This window comes from Phasianus colchicus, chromosome 3 (assembly GCF_987193195.1).
Source record: "Phasianus colchicus chromosome 3, bPhaCol1.hap1.1, whole genome shotgun sequence".
Lineage (NCBI taxonomy): Eukaryota > Metazoa > Chordata > Aves > Galliformes > Phasianidae > Phasianus > Phasianus colchicus.
Genome location: NC_143438.1, coordinates 75605021 through 75617965, shown reverse-complemented (window position 1 = coordinate 75617965; position 12945 = coordinate 75605021). Strand labels below are relative to the sequence as shown.

General features: G+C 35.6%; 1 protein-coding gene across 24 annotated transcripts in view; it reads right to left on the bottom strand.

The window, feature by feature from the left end:
• The window catches only part of RIMS2 (regulating synaptic membrane exocytosis 2), a 436018-nt gene that overhangs the window by 185556 nt on the left and 237517 nt on the right, over positions 1 to 12945 (bottom strand). For 20 of the 24 annotated variants that reach the window (XM_090137872.1, XM_090137865.1, XM_090137871.1 and 17 more), the window contains 3 exons: positions 11548 to 11671; positions 8760 to 8806; positions 7551 to 7663 (listed from right to left, as the gene is read on the bottom strand). In XM_090137872.1, the coding sequence (XP_089993998.1) occupies positions 7551 to 7663; positions 8760 to 8806; positions 11548 to 11671 (284 nt within the window). Of the gene's footprint in view, positions 1 to 1380; positions 1429 to 7550; positions 7664 to 8759; positions 8807 to 11547; positions 11672 to 12945 lie in introns of all 24 variants that reach the window. The other 4 variants (XM_090137886.1, XM_090137873.1, XM_090137887.1 and 1 more) reach the window with 1 other exon arrangement.

Sequence of the window (12945 nt, the reverse complement as noted above, 5' to 3'; positions counted from 1 at the left end):
AAGAAATTTGCAGGTTTCAAGCATTTGTTTCCGTTTTAATTGAACAGCTATCATATTATTTCTTAATTTATTTTGAACATTTATAAAAAGAAAATAGATATTAAATGTCTACTTGTGTCATATACAGTCTTTACCTCTATTTGTGACTGGATCTGTACCCTCTTTGATTTCATTACCACAAGAAGAAGCCAACTTCCTTAGGCACGCTAAGGGTTGTTTTAAATTTTTAATAGAAAGCATACTTACTATGTCAGTAGCTCACACTAAAATTTATTTAAAACAATACAGTTGACATATTATTTTTAATCTCTTTTAAAGATTTTTTATTCTGAATTTCTATTTACACATTTAAGGACTACTTTAGGACAATAAAATAATGTGAAACAATGTGCTTTATTAAATCTGATTCATAACCAAATCAATTCCTACAGTTTTACTTAGAATTCTTTCAGAAATTTATATGAACTTTTTCCCATTTCAATATGAGATTTAATTATTTGATTCTCATCATTTAGAGTCCCTCCTTTCCATCTCTCCTTGAGCAACTGAGCAAACATAAGGAACATTTATACAGCTCCCACACAAAAGATTAACAACTCCATAATGGTATTTTGTAAGAAAAGCAGATAATATTCTACATACAAGGAACTGAAAAACATGCAGCAAAACAGATAAGCACTGTTAAATATTAGTAAAACCTACTTTTACATTAATCTACAGTACCTTAGAAGTTTCCTAATGAAAATAGGCAAACAACTTGTACCTACATAAAATATCAAAGCTAAAGAATTCAGTAACACAAATTGAGAGTTCATTTTTCAGTTAAATTGAGTTTGGGTTATTTTGATGCATTTTTAAAATGCTAGGACGAGGTTTCATATGCAAAAATTTTGCCTGTTTAAACAAGGTACAAATTTATTTGCCTGTCTTCCACTCAAGGCGCTACTATTACTTGGAAAATGCAAAAAAGGATGTGTTAAGTAATGATAATGAATGATTTAAAGAGACATCAATCTTTATATAATGACCTCAAAGATGAACAGCATAGAATTATTTATTGCATAAACAGTACACACTTTTTTTTGTATGTGGGATACACAGCCATCAGGATTGTTGAAACCTGTATGAGTTAAGTAGTGCATAAACAGCAAAACAAAAACTAGTTGTCTCTTTAAATTGTAATTTAGTATTTAAACCCCATGCAGAACTTTACAAGCTGCTCACAAAAATGGCATGAAACTTGTTAATATGGCTTAAAGCAACACACTAATAATATGGGAAAACGGACTAGAACGGAACGTTTTCCTACTATGCATTTTCCATAACAAACAAAAGAAAAAACCACAACTTTAGTTTCTGTCAGGCAGACGAAGTCTTTACCTGAACCCTAGGAACAAAAGGCGTTGTTCTTCTACTAAGGCTTTGGCTCTGGTAAGCAAAATTAAAGAAAAAGCAATAAAACAAAACCAAAAAGGACAACACGCTGGAAACTAAAAGACCAAAAGTAAAAACAAAGACACACAACTATTACTTTAAACACAGCTTTACACCAAGGACATATTTATCTAAACCAAAGTATTTTAATGCAATGCATAAATGAAATCTGTAAATCTATTACCAAATTATATCAATCTCCTGAGACTCAAATTCTGACCTTAGCAGGAATTCTGCCACTCATTTTCCAGGAACAAGGATTTCACTTTACAGGTCTACAGGTAACATTTACAACAGATTTAGAAATAACATCAACAAATGTAGCAGATAAGCAAAGTGTGATTTGAAAGTCGGGTGGGAAATATAAGTTGAGTTTGACCATCTATTTCAGAAAGACTGTAGATGCATATTTGGAGACAGAAACAAGCACAGCGCACACGCTGACAGCTTTAGTTACTTTCCAGAGTAAAGTAAGTAAAAGGCTTTCCTTCCTGTCCAACTTCAAGGGACACTTCATTAAAAAAGCCCTAATACTTAAAAAATGATTGAAAGAAAGTGCTATCTTGTATCATCATTACAGTGGAGAAGGTGTAATCAGTGTACTTCAATTCTCCAGCAATCATGACTGAAATAATATACAGCATATACAGAAGATTCTAATATGAAATGAGATCTAGAACATAAAATAAACTTAGCTGCACAGCACTCACAGACTCAGTTATAACCCTCGTATATGAATGTAATGCTTCAGACCACATGTAACTTAGTGGATCCCAGTGGCTACACCAAGACCACATCAGTACAAGTAATGCTCCCAAGTTCCTAGCCTCAAACTCCAAGCACTCTATCTTTGGCTTAAAGCTAACAGAGTGGCACAGAAAGGGCACTGAGAGTGGGGACTGATCTGGAATGAGAGCATGCCAGTACCCCAGAGCTGGTGAATGGGTCAACGGGACCATGGGGGTCAATCACAACAATCCAGCAATGCTGTATCTCCTTTCCTCCCTGCTTGGTTTTCCTGAGATAATTTATTTCAAAGTTGTGGAAAGAAGCTATTGCTCAATATTCACTTCCACAAGGTCTGTATTGAGAGTATGGAGTCAGGCAGTGATGATCATTCTGCTAGTCTCCTTGCTTACTTCGCAAACACAGATGCTGAAGAAAACTGTTCCACAAAATGTGTGAAGTGATCTGTTTTCACACAAGCAGGAGTATATCTAAGACAATCTGACAGTCTGAACCATAGTTTTGTCTGATGTGCCCCTGTGCTCAGTGAGGTGAAGCTGCTGCATGTTGCTCAACTGCACAGGCAGTACTGCACTCCCAAAGTAAGGGAGCCAGAATCCAATCTAGTCACACGCAATGAAAGCAGATCTTCAGCTTGCTTCTGCTCCATATTTTACACATATTCCAGAATATCACAGTCTTAAAAGGGTCAGAATGTATCCTGCCATGCACCAAGGACCCTAATTGGCCATATTCTGCCTTGGAAATTGTGGGCTATGAGCACATGGTGTGCACTACCTAGCACTTTGCAGACTTGACTTTATGAGAGCAACAGCAATTTACTGGCCTTGACGCAGAAGGAGGTGAAGTGAAAGAGGAAAAAGAAAAGGGGAAAGAGGAACATTTCTCATACTTGACCTCAGCCCCACAATACAGTGACATATTATGTCCTTCAAATACACAGTATCTGCATTTATTATGCTACAGATAATTCAAATAATTCATATACTTGCATTTTTATTAATTTATAAACGTTATAAATAATGCATGGAAAATCTATTGAAACAGTTCTGTGATTCAACTGTACGAGGAAATAGTTTAGTTTTAGAAACAACATCACTTTCCTGCCAGAATTTCTACCAGTACAAAATGAAATGTGGTTTTATATCTATATGCATTTACAGGTTCTTATAGCCATGTTATCAGTCTCCAAACCTAGCTATCACCAGATCATTCCGAGTTATGCTTTTCATGCAGCACTGATAGTAGACAGAATGCAGTAATGAAGCAATGAGAACCCCACACAAAGAATATTGACTTTTTAAAATGACATTAAAAGAAAAATCAGTGAAAAAATAAACAAGAGACAGATGAAGCAAATAATAATTAAATAATATGTGCAGAGTAAAAGTCAAGATATACCCCTGAAAGAATAATGTGGACTAAAATACCATAATAAACTGCACAAAGCACAGATAACAAAATATCATGTACCCTGGTAAATTTTAGCACACAATAGTTTACTGTAGCTGCATAGAATTTGTTTAAAAACATGCATGTTTTGGGTAAAATAATTAGTAAAAGAAGAAAATTTCTAGTTACGTGGGATAGTTTACTTTGTGGGAAATCATATTATCCTGCTCTGGACAGGTACTGCAGTCAGAACAGAAGAAAACATGTACATAGACAAATGTCAATAAATAGAAAGACAGAAAACTGATCAGGTAGAGAAAGGTATCCCTCAGTACTAGAGGCATCATGGCAATTGGCTGAACAACTACTACAGCATAGATCAGAACACATGAGATTCAGACCAGCAGACACTAGAACCAAATTCTTTTTCATTCTAACACAGTTCCTACGGTTTTCTTATTTTCTGGGAGTAAAATGCACAAACATAGAAACTTTACTTTTGATTTAAATATTTACCTAAAATGTTGTAATTCTGAAACCTTTAAGTAATAAAACTGCTTAATCACCTCAAAGGTGTTTCTGACTTCTCCATCTCTTCAAAAGACCTGTCAATGAAGACTGCAGATTGTGTACTGAATCATAAATATCTTGGCCAACGAATACAAGCAGATAAGAATTCAGTTGGCTTTTTGCATCCCAGGACTTTCAGACCAAATCAAAACTCTGTTCAACACTATCTATCTATACAGATAATATACAAAATCTTACAAAACAATCGTGCCAAAATATGCATTTAAGCACAGAGACATTTTATTTTGATCTTGCTACATATGAAATACTATTAAAAGGCCTGGCATTGGACATAGGCTGAAATGTAGATGGGGAAAACTGAAATACCAGAGATGCCAAAATACCAAGTATTTTGGCAAGTAGAAAAACTAACCCTACCACTGCATTAGCATTATGCTTCCTAGTACATTTTGGACAGAGTAAATTCCAAAACACTGATCATTAAAAAGAAAGAAAATAAAAAGAAAAAGGAAAAATAAAACCTTGAGATCTACCATAATGCCTGAAAAAGGATGCATATATCCAAGTTTCTATTCAAACTCTTCAGGCTTCCAAACAATGTCTGTAGGTATCTCCCTCCACTTCTGCCCACAACTTTTATTTCACATCACATTACACACAGCTCCCCTAACAGCAGCCCATTGGAATGACATGGTCATGTCCAAAACACAGAACACATTCTCCAGATCTCAATCATCCTTCCCTCAGATTCATCCCAACTGTCTGGATTCAGTCCCTACCTCTCAGAATGTCAGCTGATCGTCCATCTCAACTGAAAACAGCATCCTGTCCCCACCTACCATAAGGATCCTGTACTTATTCTCCTGCCTCAGCACTCACCATAAAAAGCACATTCCCAATTACATTAGGAATGCAGTACTGTTTGTCTTTTGCATGTACCAAGCTATTTAAAATGAGGAGCATTCTATCAGTATCTTGTCAGAAAACAATGACTGGAAATGCGAGAAACCAAACAATTTTCATTTTGTAGGGTTCAAAGTAAAATATTTTTTGGAACTTGGGGAGCTAAGTTCTTATAAAAAATCAGTTTTTCCCTTTGCTAAGGGTATAAAATTAAAAATCACATAGTTTATCCTAATTTTTCAATACATCTACAAAATTTTGAGGTTTTTTTCCACTAACTTTCCCAAAGTTTGGAAACTATTTAAAGGTATAAAATGAGAAAGTAAAACTTCAAAAAGTGATAGAAAAATTATTCATCGTGCAGTTTTCAAAACACTTTAAACTCCTAATCTGAAGAGTCAAAAATTGTAATTTTCAAAACTAACTTAAAATATCAGTTTTCAAAATTTTATCATTTTGAAAGAAACTGTTCTTGTAGAATACTTCTGTTCCCTTAAAGTTATCTTTTTCTAACGACATATTTTAGTCTGCACCCCATTCATTCTAGGGGAAATTCCTGTCACGTGCCTCACTACAAACTCTCCATACCATCTTCAGACATTGTGAGACTCATCCTTCCTCATAAAGCAAAAATTTTAGCACCAGTCTCCGAAGAGTAGTGGGGGCTGGGTCGTGCCCTTAACACGCCACCAAAATATATAGATATTGCCAACATTTCTTAAGCTGGTGAGCTATGATAGGTAACCAAATTTTACCTCCTACTTTAAATATCTACTTGGAGACAGTGGGAATTTACTTTAGAGAGTTATTCAGTGGTAACCAGCTGGAGCTGTGTGTTATTATAAAGCAGCTGCTCTTTGAGGGAAATGAAGAAATTGTGTAGTAGGGAGACTTATATAATCACACAAAGTATCTAAGGCAGTTACAAGGAGGACAAATGTAGGAAAGATCTTTTAAACATTTCCTAGCATTATTTGGTTTCTTAATATGAAAACAAATGCTATAAACTTATTAATAAAAGCAGCAACATATTGAAACAAACAAACAAAAGATTGATTGATGCCTTCATTGCTTAAATGCTGAATTTACATGCCATTTAGAAATGTAAAACAAAGTGAATTCTGTTCTTATCAGTAAATTAGAATATACCTCCAAATCTCTTGATATGGTTCTCCAGCATTTCAAGATGCAAGATCCTATCTAACCAGAAAAGCAAAAGACTTAATAACTTTGCTAAAAATTCCTAATAGTAAACTCTTGAGGATTTTCTTTCTAAAACTGAGAAAGTCAATTCTGACTGGTTGGATCACAGCGTCTGTGCATCGGATATCTGAGCAGCTAACACTGTATCTTGAATTTCAGACTAGGAGCTAGCAGCTAAAACTTATTGACAGCCTAATCTTTTGTGAGATTTAGCTGAAAGAGATTTCTTTCCCGCCATTTCAAGTATCCACAACTTTTCTGTCACATAAAACTCTACTACTTTCAGAAATCTGATTGATAGTTCACATTTGTGTTCCCTTCTCATTGTATTTTGTGCAGCTATAGTATTCTGCACTCTACCAATCAAGATTTATATTTTTCAATTTATCCAAAGAATCGAGTCTCTCAAAGCAGTTAAGAATAAAAGTTAGAGAAAATTAAAAATTATACATTGTAGATGGCTGGTCTGATGAGGAAAACAAATAATGTCTCATGCATTGCAAAATGGAGCCAACATGGCTGCTGAACAGACAGAAAAATGTTTCTTCCTGTCCTCCATCGATACTATAAACCACTTGTAGGAGACTAGAAACAGCCTGCTTAGATTTTATGCATATTTTTATAGCCCACATATTATCTTAACATAAACAACTTAGAAGAAATATAAATGTCACATTTTCAAACATATTTAACATCAGTTTTGCACTGCTTCCGTTCTGTTTTCCTCTCATTTTCAAACTGTACCAGACACTTTTGAAAAATCACACTTTGGAGTTGTAAATGCCACAGAAACGCATAGAAAACCTATGTCCTTTAGTTTCATACAAAAGAATTTAAGGAAAGAATTCATGTAATGAATCTTTTACTCAGTGAGAGTGAAGAACAAAAGTGAGTAAATTTGGTACAAATAAAATACAGTTTACAGTAATAAACAATAATGTGATATCTGGAGAAAGATATATATGAAAACTAGTGCATAGGAAATAAGCAATATTAATGTCTAAGAATGCTGGTGATAAAATTTACAGTGCTACAGTTGAAGTACATACACTCAATAACACAAACACAACTAGAGGCTAAGAACTGGTCTTTCTGGAAAATTAACACTATCGATCTAGCTTATAAGACAAACATGCATATCCTTCTCTAATTCAAAAGAAGAAAATTTTCCAAAATCTGATAAAACAGGATGTTCCTTATGAAATGATGGCCCTGCCTGTACTGAGATATACAATGTAGCTGTTTTAACAAGGAATTTATTCTACAGGTAGCTCAGACTCTGTAGTGAGAATTGTGTATGCTGTAAAATGTACATTAATATTAATGAAATGTTTACATACTGAAAGTTGTCCAGACAAGAACTGTGGAACGTCCCTTAACATGCCAGGACTCATAGGAGAAGTCACTGAAATAGAAGGTCGGTCCATTTTCTGAGATTCAAAGGAACTAGAACCTGCAATTATAAATAAATGTATTTTTAAATACTAGCAGTTATACATTTTTTACTACATCCTTTAAATGAAAAGGATAAAATTATAACCACGTGTACAACAAAGGTTATTGTAATAAATATCATCTCTTTATCTATATAAAAAGACCAAAGAATGACAACCTTCTAATGCTCAGATGCAATTAAAAGCTTTGAAGTTTATCATAACTGCAATAGAGAACCACTAATAGTTTGTTCAAATATTTGCCATGGTGATCATGTCATTAAGTTGAAGGCCGAAAATTCTTTCTTACTTCACTGTGGTCAAAATAAATCAGTATTTGAAGAACGCTTACTATCTCATACAATCACACTAATTATCAATTTATTTTTTTTAAATTAACGGGATATATATAATAAATCTTGTGCATTTTGTTTCAAATCTACAGGGTCTCAGAGGACATCTTTTGAGACATGAAAAGTTAAGAAAAATTTAATGGATTTTATTTAAAGAAATGGCTGATCAGTGAAAAGTTACAGAAGTGGTTTTCACATTATTGTATCCAAGTTTATTCCACTGCATTTATTCAGAGCTTCCATTTTAAAAGAATTCCAAAACAATGACAAGAAAATAACTCCAGGCCTAAACTCATCCTATGAGATCTGCACCAAAGAACAAGTTATTTTTCCCACATAACATAATGGTTCAGCCAATTTTAAAAGTGCTGAAGGATCCTAATAAAGTATACGTATTCTGGTTTTAAATTAGAGACCATTCAGGTTCTAAATAATGAACAATTCGTCCCAATTTTTAGTTCACAAGCTGCAACAAAAACAACAAAACAAGAAATTGAAAACGGCAATTAATGCTTTTGTACATTAATTATCATTCTGTTTTCCTTTTCAATAAAAAATAGCCTGAGCTTACAATCAAATGCCAAGCCTAAATCAGCATAGCCTGACTTGTGATAGTTTATTGTTTAACAAAGGCAGATAGATCATACATGAAGATAACATACTGAGACAAAGAGACAAGAGCTATACTGAGTGAAGATGACATTTTTCAATTTATCTGTGCTTACATGAAAGAGGATTTTTCTACCTCACAATTGAAACTTACTGGACTCCAGCTGTGCATGTGTGCTGTCAGGTATTCTGGGAATATCCCTGAAAACAAGAAAAGGAAGACAGGCTGATCCTTCATCTAACAATCATATTCACATTTCAGTTAAAATATAACACTTTGCAAGTCATCACCAAATGCCTCAAGAAAATCATATGATCTCCTTAATTACCTTTAGCCACTGGGAAGATCTATCCTTTGTCCAGTATAAATAAGTTCATTGGAAAATTAAGACTACGGAACATGTGGTTTAGTGAATATTGGAAGGAAGGTGCACAGTCACAAATAAAATAAATGATTAAACAGAAAAAAAGGAAAGGAGAAAGGAGAAGGGAGAAGGGAGAAGGGAGAAGGGAGAAGGGAGAAGGGAGAAGGGAGAAGGGAGAAGGGAGAAGGGAGAAGGGAGAAGGGAGAAAGGAGAAGGGAGAAAGAAAAGAATATAACAATCTCAGAGTTTTCTTTAGACAAAAGCCAGAAGTGACACTGTCACAGAAACAGAAACCTCATCAGATTACCTCAGTCCCACGGGACGTATTCATCCTATGAGGGCCACACATTCATATACGCTATTAAAAGCATTTTGGAGACATTTGAGCAACATAAAGCAGAGAGTCATATCAAGAACAGTGTTCAATATCACAGTGTACATTTCGGTAGACCTGTTCTTTTAAAGGGTGCGTGGGGCTCACATGGCAAGGCAAAGGCAGCAGTGGGGCTGGCAGTGGCGGCCTCTGAGAGGCTGGGGCTGTCCCATGCAGGCCACAGATAGTTCCAGATGGCCCCGAAATAGACCCACCTCAGAGCGCAGCTGTGGCCGTCAGCCAGCATGGCGGTACTTCTGTTAGAACATTTTAATAAAAAACTAAACATGCTGCACAGCTGCTGCGAGAGAGAGGAGTGAGAAATGTGAGAGAACAGCCTTGCAGGCACTCAGATCAGAGGAGGAGGAGGGCAGGAGGTGCTCCAGGCAAAGCTCAGCTCCGTGCAGCCCAGGAGAGGCCCAGGCCATCCCCTGGCAGCCCACGGGCACTGTGCAGAGCAGACCTCCACCTGCAGCCATGGAGGAGCCAGTGGTGGGAAAGGAGGGCTGAGTGAGCTGCCACCCTTGGGGACCCGTGTGGGGGAGCAAGAGAGCAGCTTGGCAGGGGACTGGCAGCCAGCTGAGGTCAACATCACAAAGGTATGCATATGAAAATGAAGGGAAAGCTAGAAGTGCTTCCAGTGATACCTACTGTCTCCCACAATTAAAAGAATCTGTACTACACAGACATAAAATTTATCTTGTAAGCTTTCAGAATGTGCTTTTGAAACATTTTTCAAACCTCATTACAAAAACAGCTGCGCTAAACAGATTCAAGTCTCTTTCTAACTGAGTACACCGTGTGAACAAAAGGCATCCAAAAGGTGCAACTGCCCACAAAAGAAAAAAAAATCACTCTCTCTGTTGTGACTACGAAAAACATGTAAGAAACTTCTGAAGGCTGAAAAAGTAAATATTTAAGCTTGCAAATCTGATGTTTGTAGAATACCAAATTATTGATATTTGTAGACTATCAAGGAAAGCAATACCTTCCTATCACTTCACTCAGAATTATACTGCAGAATTTATCTAAAACATACAGATCCCAGTATTTCACAGTAGTGTGAATAGTGTTTCTTACAGTGAACTCTCACTGACACGAACATAAGAGAAGGAGAAGCAGCTTTTGGCATCTCTCTACATTTTAAGATATGTTCTGTCGCAAACAACTTATATAGAATAATTAATAAAATGCGAAGCAAAATTTCCATATTCAGAAGTTGCAACTATGAAAATGAGATGCATTTTAAAATAAATACTTCTGAGAATTAGAAAGCAGAAAAAAGTTCTTGCATATATAATAATCAGTTCACATAGATTAACAACAGTGCCACCCATTTACAGTTTGTGGAGAAGACTCTTTTACATCTACTGCAAAAAGAGAGCGGGAACCAAGTGTGTAACTTTTTTTAGCCCCAACCTGGCTCACTTCTTCACACTACATAGCAGATAGTTAATGCTGAATAGGGCATCTCAAGAGCCCACATCAACTTCTTTCAGGAATTATAGATGAGCTGCTATAGTGAGCGGAACTGGAGCACATGGTAACATCATCAATAAAGACACAATAATAAGGAAGGTAAATGGCAGGCAGGAAACAGAAAAGTACTGAAAGTATGCATGAAGTTTCATGCAATTAAGAGAATGAACAAAGAAAAGAGAATGGAATATTTTCAGGATGAGAGCAGATCCTTGAAACTTGGCTATAAACATTTGTTTGGGAAATGATGAAAGATTTTACATTTATATGAAAAGAGTGTGAATCTTCCTCTTCTTTGGCAGTATTTTTCTAGCAATATAATCTATTAGCATTACTATTACAACTCCCAAGTTACACAAAGGTTTTTATAGATAAGGTAAGAAGATACACCTTTTCCCCTGAAGAGTTTGCAGTTCAGCATATATGCCGAAGATTTCTCATTTCACTGATGAGATAAAGTAATTTTTGTTACTTTGTATCAAGTTTGTTTAAAAGTATCAAATGAAATTATCATCCTAAACATATTGCATCTTCAAGTTAAATACGTCCAGACACTACGCCTTATAGGTCAATTCATAACAACCTTCACATATGAAGGTAAGAAAATTTTACATACAGTTTTACTGTTTTCAGTATTTAAGACTCTGATACGCTATGCACTAAAATTCAGCAATTTTTTTTAAAAAAATCATATTTAGTACAAAAAAAATGGCAAAATTACTTACCCAATTGGTCTTGAAACAACAAGCTCCACTTGTGGCTCAGGTTTGGACTCTAAAATGATGTTATATACCTCCTCAAAGGTAGCTCCTTGTAGTAACCTTCCATTCCATTCCAGCACTTCATCACCTATAATTTCAGTAATAGCAATCTGCTTATAAAGTCTACTGTGCACCGTACTTAAAATGACTTAAAATTTAAACCACTGTATTGTCAGAATTGTGAAACCTGTGTTCTCAGAAAGTTCAGTCTTTCATTTAGGAAAATCTTAATGAAGGTCTTCTGCAGCTTGCTCTGAATGCATAAACTTCAGTGAAACAGCAGTACCATCAGTAAGACCTCTACTGAATTAGATACAGCTCTTACTTGTATTAGTAGTTCTGATTCAAAACAAACCTCAAGATGCTGTTTAGAAAATGCAGAACTTTCAAACATATCTCACCAACATACTATTTTAAAGATTCATCCACACCTAGAGGTCTAGTATTTAGGGTTCAGATGATTCTTTGGTTAACATTAATATTTCTTGCACATACTTCAATGCAGCAATCCATGGTTTGCATGTTGGGATAGGCCCAGATCTTAAGAGTTTCTTAATCATTTGTGACTGCTTGGGTTAGGTCCAAATAAGATATACTCTATAAGATGATAGGGCAGGACAGTCAGTAGAATACTGAGTATGAAAATGTGAACAAAACATGAAAACATGATTTTGAACAACATGAGATTTTATGTATTTCACAAAAATAGTAATCAATAATGTAATAACTGAATGTCTAGTTGATTACTGTGTAAGGACAAGCCTGGATGTGTAAAAAACGAGCCTGGATAACACCCTTAGAGACAATTACAACTGATGTCTTGACCACTTTAGGAAGAGTCCCAATCAATGCCTAAGAAAGGGTCAATCAAGACACTTCTCAAGGAAATCAAATACTGGCTCTGGCTTAAACACTTAAAGCATTCTTCCTGTGCCAACTTGTAGTGTACAAAATGGTGATACAAATTCATCTGAACTTGTTCCGTGAGACGGTGTCATAGAAATGCTAGTGCTTGTTCATCCCCTCCTAGTTCTGCTGCTTCTTTACCTAGTAATGAGGATTCATAGCTTCTTTTAGGAAATCTGTCAGACTTGTTTCATTTCATATATGCTGAGCCCAAGTCTACATCCAACCTTTGAGACTTGGAAATACTGCATGATCACAGCCACTCCAAAACTCATGCTATGACAATTTGCAGTGAAAGTGATTTTTTCCTTGAAAATAAAATAAAAAAATAATCCAAAGGATGAAACAAAACCCCTGTGAGGACAGGTCGAAAGAGCTGGGACTGTTCAGCCTAGAGAAGAGAAGGCTCCAGAAAGGCCTGATAGCAACATTTTAATATCTAGAAGGGGTTTATAA